The sequence below is a fragment of the Mus pahari genome, chromosome 1 (assembly GCF_900095145.1).
Source record: "Mus pahari chromosome 1, PAHARI_EIJ_v1.1, whole genome shotgun sequence".
Lineage (NCBI taxonomy): Eukaryota > Metazoa > Chordata > Mammalia > Rodentia > Muridae > Mus > Mus pahari.
This window is the reverse complement of record NC_034590.1, coordinates 72002862-72011813: the sequence shown is the minus strand read 5'-3', so window position 1 is coordinate 72011813 and position 8952 is coordinate 72002862. Positions and strand designations below refer to the sequence as shown.

General features: G+C 38.3%; 1 protein-coding gene across 2 annotated transcripts in view; it reads right to left on the bottom strand.

Moving 5' to 3' along the window:
• The window catches only part of Fchsd2 (FCH and double SH3 domains 2), a 184450-nt gene that overhangs the window by 151757 nt on the left and 23741 nt on the right, over window positions 1-8952 (bottom strand). For both annotated transcript variants that reach the window (XM_021198412.2, XM_021198422.2), the window contains exon 3: window positions 1548-1593. In XM_021198412.2, coding sequence (XP_021054071.1) covers window positions 1548-1593 — 46 coding nt within the window. The remainder of the gene's footprint in view (window positions 1-1547; window positions 1594-8952) is intronic.

Genomic DNA, 8952 nt, shown 5'->3' with positions numbered 1-8952 from the left:
GTCTCTAGCTGCATATATAGCAGAAGATGGCCTAATCAGCCATTGTTGGAAAGAGAGGACCCTTGGTCTTGCAAACTTTATATGCCCCATACAGGAGAACACCAGGGCCAAGAAGTAGGAGTGAGTGGGCAGGGGAGCAGGGTGGGGGGGGAAGGGTATAGGGGTCATTCGGGATAGCATTTGAAATGTAAATGAATAAAGTATCTAATAAAATAATTTTAAAAATTTATATGTATGTGTGTATATATTTATATGTGTAATAGCTAAATATATGTGCCTTTTAAAAATATTTAATAGCTTAAACCAAAAATAAATGCTAAAATTAAGACAAATTCTATTTGATTTTTCTCTAAGCTTTGCCAAACATTTCAATGTAATAAAATTTCAAAGTTCCAGAAGAGGAACAAAATATAGCACAACAAAAAGTAGAGGAAACGATATTGGAAGAGGTAAGAATCTATCATCATTCCTGGAGATTCAATCATAAAACTGAACCATATCTATGGAATTTTCTTTTTTTTATCTTTTTTTTTTAAAGATTTATTTATTATATGTAAGTACACTGTAGCTGTCTTCAGACACTCCAGAAGAGGGAGTCAGATCTTGTTATGGATGGTTATGAGCCACTATGTGGTTGCTGGGATTTGAACTCCGGACCTTCGGAAGAGCAGTCGGGTGCTCTTACCCACTGAGCCATCTCACCAGCCCTCTATGGAATTTTCTAACTTACCACAGCCACCAAACAAATTATAAAATCTTACTAGGCTCAATATCACTTATGTAGCAATATCGCTACATATCCTTGAGTCTAGAGTTCAGATCCCTGATGCCCATGTAAATATGGGGCCAGCATGGTGGTCCACCTGTAATCTTAGCATTCTGAGGTGCAGACACAGGATCCCTAAGCAAGCTGTCTAGCTAGACTAACTCTGCTACCCTGGTTCAAGTGAGAAACCTCACCTACAATCTTCTTTATAATAAGAAGCAGTGGGACTAAATTTAAATTTTAAATGGATCAAAAAAGGGGAATTAGCTAGAACTACCCAATGAAACATTATCACAAAAATAAAACAAAACAAAATTAATTTTGGCAGGGCTTGGTGGCACACAGCTTTAATCCCAGCACTCAAGAGGCAGAGGCAAGCAGGTCTCTGTGAGTTTGAAGCCAGCCTGCTCCACACAGACAATTTAGGATTAGCCAGGATGTCTTGGATAGAGCTTGTCTTTTTGTCTTTTTTTAAAAAGGAATCAGACAGTGGTGGTGGCACACATCTTTAATCCCAGAACACTGGAAGCAGAGGCAGATAAATCTCTGAGTTCTAGGCCAGCCTGGTCTACAAATCAAATTTCAGAGCAGCCAAGCCATAGAGAAACCTTGTGCCAAACAACCAAAAAAAAAAAAAAAAAAGTTTTTAAGGAAACCAAAGGTTAGATGGTCAGAAATGGGCAGGCACCCAAATAAGATTCCAAGGTTCTCTTTGACAGGAGATATGATCTTAAGCCAAGAAGAGGCATACCTAAGACAGGAATTGCAATCCCACACTCACCTGTGCATACTCTCTTTCAATAGCAGCCTTCTTCTGACTGAAAGTCCTAGAAATACAAACAAAAATTTATCATCATGAGCAGAACTTTAAAGCCCCATGTAAATTCATCAATACAGCTTTAACTACTGCCTAGTAAGATATGGGGGGGGGGGGGGGGAGTGTATTCCTCTTTATGAGCTCAGAACACAGGAAACCACACCAGCACAGTCTCTGCCGTTTTTTACAGCAATTACAGTAACAAGTACAAGGCCCCTGAAAGCTGTGCTGTAGGAATATACTTTCTGTACATGCGTTGTTTCAGATTCTATGGCTCATATGCTCATATTTTAATACTTATGGCTGGGAACAAAGGTGTATGCATACAGTCCCAGCTACTCAGGAGCAAGAGGCAGGAGAATTGCCCATAAGTTTAGAGTTAGGTAATACAGCAAAATTCCGTCTCAATAATAATAATAATAATAATAATAATAATAATAAAAAGTACCCAAACAAACAACCCAACTAAAGGGCCAATAATGATGAAAACAAAATTCTGTGATAAATAGCCCCAAGGCTAAGGAGACAGCTCAATGGTAAAGTACTTAACACTCTGTCTAATGAGCTGAGTTCAGATCCCTAGAACCCACATACAAGCTGTGCAATAACACATGTGCATCTATAATCACAGCACACCCACACTGGGAAACAAGAGGACAAACAAAAGAATCACCAGAAACTTTCAGGCCAGCTAGCCTAGTATACACAGCATTGAACAAAACAGAGACTCTCAAGTACAGATGAAAACTCGAACCAAGACCTGAAGTTGTCCTTTGACTTTCATACAAGCACAATGCACATATGCATCCAGCCAGAGACAGGCAGACAGGCAGGCAGGCAGGCAGGCAGACAGACAGACAGACACAGATACACACACATACACACCATAAAATAAATGGATGGATGGATGGAGCAATGAATGGATGGAAAGATGACAGACACACAAACACAAACACATAAATACACTACACACACACACACACACACACACGTTAAACATGTGGGAAGGATTCTACAAGATGGTGTATTAAGGAACAGCCAGGGATCTGTCACCAATCTAGACAACAATGACACTGGCAGAATCTGTCTCAGGCAACCACTTTGTATAGAGTCAATTGAATGCATGTTACTTACAGGCGGTGGGGAAAAGTGACTCCTCACCAACGCAAAAAGAGAAAAAGAATATTAAAAAAAGAAAGCACTAAATCCTGAGAATAATTAATGATCTAACAAGATGAATCAGTGGATAAAGGCACTTGCTACCAAGTCTGATGACCTCAGTTTGGTCCCTGGGGACGACATGGTAGGAGAGAACCAACTTCTGTAGTCAGTCAGTCAGTCTGTAGGTTTCTCTCTCTCTCTCTCTCTCTCTCTCTCTCTCTCTCACACACACACACACACACACACACACACACCCCACAAAACATTTTTAAAAAAATTATATGCCAACAAATTAGGTAACACTAATGAAAACAAATATCTAAAAATAAAATCTACCAAGGCTAAAACAAGACAGTTCAGAAAGATAGCTCTGTGGGTTAAAAAACAACAATTCTTCCTTATAAACATAAATGAAAAATATTCTCAACACAAAACTAGCAAACCAAGCTCAGCACCACATTATGAAAAATACAGGGGGCTGGAGAGATGGCTCAGCAGTTCAGAGGACCTCTTGGAGAGGACTGGGGTTCCATTCCCATCACATATGTGATTGGCTCACAACCATCAGTAACTCCAATTTCACCAGGTCCAACATCCTCTTCTAACCTTGAGCACTAGGCACGTATGTACATACGTAGTATACATACATACATATATACATGCATACATACATACATATATACATACATACAGGCAAAAATACTCATACACATAAGTAAATATAAAATAAAAAGGAAGTTAATTAACTACAGTGAGCTGACCTACCATTTCACCTCTAAAAACATCTGGAAAACCTGTCAATAAATTTTCTAAGTAGGATTTTTCCAAAAAGCCAGTGGCTCCTTAGGTCATCTTCAAACTGCTTTACTTTATTCTGTAGTGCTATCTTCTACACTACCAAAAGTGGAATTTTTCATATTTTATAAAAAAGAAAGCAGATGTTTAAATCATTTAGGTCTAACTTTTATTCATCTTGAAATAAGGATATCTGGACCACTAATACGGCTCAGAAGTCAAAAGTGCTTGCTGCCAAGTCTGACAACCTGACTTCAATCCCCAGAACCTACAAGGTAGGACAGAATTGACACTCATAAGCTGTCCTTTGACCTCCACACACATGCCATGCTACATATATATATATATATATATATATATATATATATATATATATATACACAAAATAAGCTTACATAAACATTTTCAAAGGAAGAAAAATATTTATGTGAATCCTAAGCATAAAAGAACTAAGTCTTATTATTCTGAGTATACAAGTTAACTAACTTAAATATTTTCAAACTTCTTCATCATCCTGTGTTGTGTTCCTATTCTTATCCCCTGGTAATCACTGATGTAAATTTCTGTCTCCACAAATTTGCCTAGTCTATATATTTCATATGAAAAGAATAAGATAACATGTGACTTTTTGTACCTGGATTCTTTCAGTTAGCTTACTTTTAAAAATGTGTGTATGTATAGTTACAAGTGACACACACAAGCATGGTACATATGAAGGCCAAAGGACAACCTGAGGTATCCACCTATTTCAACATAGGATCTCTCATTCACCCCAAGTTCACTCATTTTAGCTACGATGGCTGGCCAGCAAGCCCAGGGATCCTCCTGTCTACCTCCCCAGGGCTGGAATTACATGCACCACTACACCCAGCAATTTTACATGTGTTCTAGAGATGGAACTCAGGTCCTCATGTTTGTGAGTGCTTTACTGAGCCATCCTCACAACCGCATTTAGCTTATAAGATTCGTCCAAGTAACGTGTTATCAATGCTTCATCTATTTTTAACTGCTGAATAATATCTCACCATATTATACCACATTTTGTTTAGCCCTTGATCCAGTGATAGACATGAGTCATTACCAGATGTTAGCTATTAAAAATAGTGTTGCCATAAGCATCTATACACTTATACATGCATACTATTATATGTATATAATGTGTATGTGTGGCTACATGCATGCTATGTAACACACTGTAAAGGTCAGAGAACAACTTCATTGTATTGTTTCTCTACTTCCACCTTCACATAAATTCTGATGATTGGACTTAGCTCATCAGGATTTATCCACTGAGTCATCTGCTGGCCTGAGATGTATGCATAAGTAGGTTAGCTGGAGCATATGATAATTTTGCTTTAGCTTTTGAGGAACTTTTGGAATAATCTCAATAACTAGTGTATTATTTTATACCTGTGGCATATTTTAAATTTAATAGTTAATTTCTAAAAAAGGAAATCTTTCAAAATAAGCCAGGTATGGTAGTACATACCTATAATCCCAGCCACCTGGGAGGGTAGCTCAGCCTGGCCAGGTTAGCAAGACCTTGTTTGAAAATAAAATGAAATGGGCTAGAGATGTATGTAGTATAGTAGTAGAGGGCTTGCCCAGGAATGTACAATGCCCTGAGAGTTGACCTCCCTAAATCATGAATGTTCTTTAGGGGGTTTTTTGTTTGTTTGTTTGTTTTGAATGGAGCTCCCTTGGTAGCCCATACTGTCTTCAAACTCCTCACCTCTCTACCTCAACCTTCCTGAGTGTTGGAATGACAAGCATGTGCCACCACACCCAGATACAAATCATTTTATTTGAGAGAGAGAGAGAGAGAGAGAGAGAGAGAGAGAGAGAGAGAGAGAGAGAGAGAGAATATGAATGAATATGTGTATATGCATGCATGCATGTACCTGCCCCCAGAAGCAAGAGGTATTGGATCCCCATGGACATGGAGTTACAGGAGGCTATGAGCCACCTGATAACGGGTGCTGAGAACTGAATTTAAGTCCTCTAAAACAGTGGTTCTCAACCTTCCCTAATGTTGTGACCCTTTAATAGAGTTCCTCACGTTTTGGAACCCCCAACCACAAAATTATTTTTGTTGCTACTTCATAACTATATTTTTGCTACTGTTATGAATTATAATGTAAACATCTGGTTTTCTGAGTTTTCTGAGGGTCTTTGATGACTCCTGGACCCTCAAAGGGGTCACAACCCATTTATTGAGAACCACTCCACCCTCTTAACCTCTGGGCCTTCTCCAGCCTCATACAGATGTTCTTAATGGCATCTAGAATAGAGAATCTTACAGACTATGCATGTAGCTTAGAGGTAGAAGCTCTACTTAGCACATGAGAAGATATGATCAGCGTAGTGGTTGCTGACTGGAAATTTCTTTTTAAAAATTAATTTGTCACATCAGTGTTATCTCTAATCATTAGAAAACCCACAGAATCAACTAACATAGACTCAGGGACTCATGGAGACTGAACTGCCAATCAGGGAGCTTTCATGGGACTGACCTAACTCTGCGTATGTTATGGTTGTATAGCTTGGTCTCCTAACAGTGGGAGCAGGGTCTGACTCTGACTCTTTTATCTGCTTCTGGGTTCCTTTTCTTCCTACTGGGTTGCCTTGTCCAACCTTAATACAAGGGGAGGTGCCTAGTTTTATTGCAATCTGATATGATATGTTTAGTTGATATTCCTGAGAGGCCTGCCCTTTCCTGAAGGGAAATGGAGGAGGAGTGTATTGGGGGACTGGGGGAACAAGGAGGAGAGAAGAGAAGGAAAACTGTGGTTGGTGTGTAATATATGAGAGAAAAATACATTTAAAAATGGAAAAAAATTAAGGCCTAGAATTATGAATCCTTCACAGAAAGTATTCATTTTATTTTGTTCAAATTTATCAGAGGTATAACTATAATAGATATGACCTTTAAAAATGTATTTTGTAAATCAGAAGCCCTGAAAATAAAAATTACTCCCTAATGCATAAGTTGCAAAGTGAATGCTATGTTAGCATTGTGAAAAAAGTATAATGTTATTTATACTTCTCAGAGCTCTTGGGTGACCAGGCATACTGTGAACAAGCAGAGCAAACCTACATACCTACTTATCCATCCAGCCATCCACATACATGTGCATTTGGATAGAGACACAGGTGTTTGCTTGTTTATTTGTTAGATAAAGTTTTGTCAAGTAATCCAGAATGACCTCAAACTCCCCGCCCCCCAATTCCTCTACCTGCCAAGTGCTGTAAATACATATAGACACCTACACCTAGACCTGAGCAGTAATATTTTCAAAGAAATATTTTTTTTTCTGAGCAATGTATCCCAACAGAAGCTTAAAATACTCAATGAAGCATTCTTTTTCTTGCTCTACTTATAGCTCTCCACAAAAGGCAGAAGAGATATAATGTAATTCTTAAAGGCCCCAGGCCTTTTAGAACAATAAGTGATTACTCACTCCAACTTAAAGTCACCATCTGCAACAGCCCCTACACAGCAGTCGGCCTGACCTCCTCTGAAGCTTTAAAGGCAGTCATGGCTATGGAGGTACTAGATTTAGGCTTCCTCCAATATAAGGCTTTTTGTTCACCTCAGAAACCTGTCATTCAGTGTGGCTACCTTCTTCAGTGGCCTTAGCACTCACTACCTTCTGAATAACACACTACAGCTTCTCCATGAGAATTCGCTGCTTCCTTGGATGCTTTTGCTTTTACTAGCACAAAGATGGCTTTTTCCTTAAATGTCATGAGCCAACTAGCTGGCTTCAAATTTTCCTCTGCAGTTTTTTCACCTCTCCAAGTGTTCATAGACTTGAAGGGAGCAGGGTAGGCTCTGGACAGGGCTTTGGATAATGCAGTGGCTGGTGTGATCTATGCAAACAACAGAAACTTTCTCTAAAGCAAAAAGGCTTTTGTGCTTTCCCTGTCTCCTATCCTTTGTGTCCCCTGGAATAACAATTTTAAATTTCCTTTTCCAACCTTTTTTTTTTTTTTTTTTTTTTGTAGTCACAATGTGGTACAAAAGGCCTATTTTTCAAGATGCCTTCCCCACTAACCTTAATCATTTCTAGCTTTTGCCCTCAAGAAAAACAAATGCACCTCTCTTCAACTGGCTGGTTTCTATAATAGTTGGGAGTAGGAAGGTCCAGAAAATGAAAAGGTATGGCATCAGATGATCAGCAAAGCAGTCAGAACACATACAATAGTTATTAAATTCTCCATTTGATGTGGGTACAGTTCATGATATCTCAAAACAAATATAATAGTAACGTGAGGGGTCACTGACTTCAGAGCAATATATAAGCAATAATGTCAATTATTTCAAGAATTATCGAAATCTGACCTTGAGATACAAAGTAACAAGCCTCTGGAAAAATGGTACCAACTGATTTATTTACAGCAGGCTATCACAAACCTTTCATTAATTTAATTAACTTTTACTTTACAGTGTCTTATTTTATTTGGGAGAATGAATTCTCAAGACATTGCTAAGACTAGCATTAAACTCATAGGCTCAGACTTTCCCAAAGTAGATGGAACTATAGACATAACTACCATATCGAACCTCAAAGTTTCAATTTGTAAGATAAACAAGACAAACAACGTACTCTGAAGCACAATAAAATAAAGTATGCCAGTGTAAAGAATGAGCTGTGAACCTTGCTTTGAAAGGATTCACCAACCAAAGGCCTGCAAATGCTACAGACTAGTAGGAACTACTTGTCTTGGATCTCCTTAATTGTCCTAACTATATTTTAGTTTCTTATCAATAAAATGAGAAGATAAAGCTGTGTTATGGTTCATGTCTACAATCCCAGCATTGAGGAGGCTACAAAAGTATCTTAAGTTTAAAGCTTACCTATGCTACATAGAGATTTCCAGGTCTGTCTAATTACATAAAGAGAGGGGTGGGGAAATAGAGCAAATGTACACTACCATGAGAGAGAACATGGAATTATAAAAATTAAATTAGTTTATGTTTTTAAAGTACTTGAAACAAACAGCACATGGTAAATACTACAAAATTATTTATTAAGTAATCTAGGTTCAACATTTTGACTAACAGAATACAGAAAATGCTAACAAAAAATGTGTATTTTAGTATTAAATGACAGAAAAAGTCAGAATACTACCCCTCTCAGAAATCACCAAAAGTAATTGAAAATTTTAAAAAAAAATCATAAATGTAAAGTCAGACATGTGGCTTCATACTAACCCCAGCTCTCAGGAGTCTGAGACAGCACTCTGACAATTTTAAGGTCAACCCAGGCTACATGCTGAGATACTCTCTTTAAAAAAGAAAGATGTTGCTGGGCAGTGGTGGCGCACGCCTTTAATCCCAGCACTCAGGAGGCAGAGGCAGGCGGATTTCTGAGTTCGAGGCCAGCCTGGTCTACAAAGTGAGTTCCAG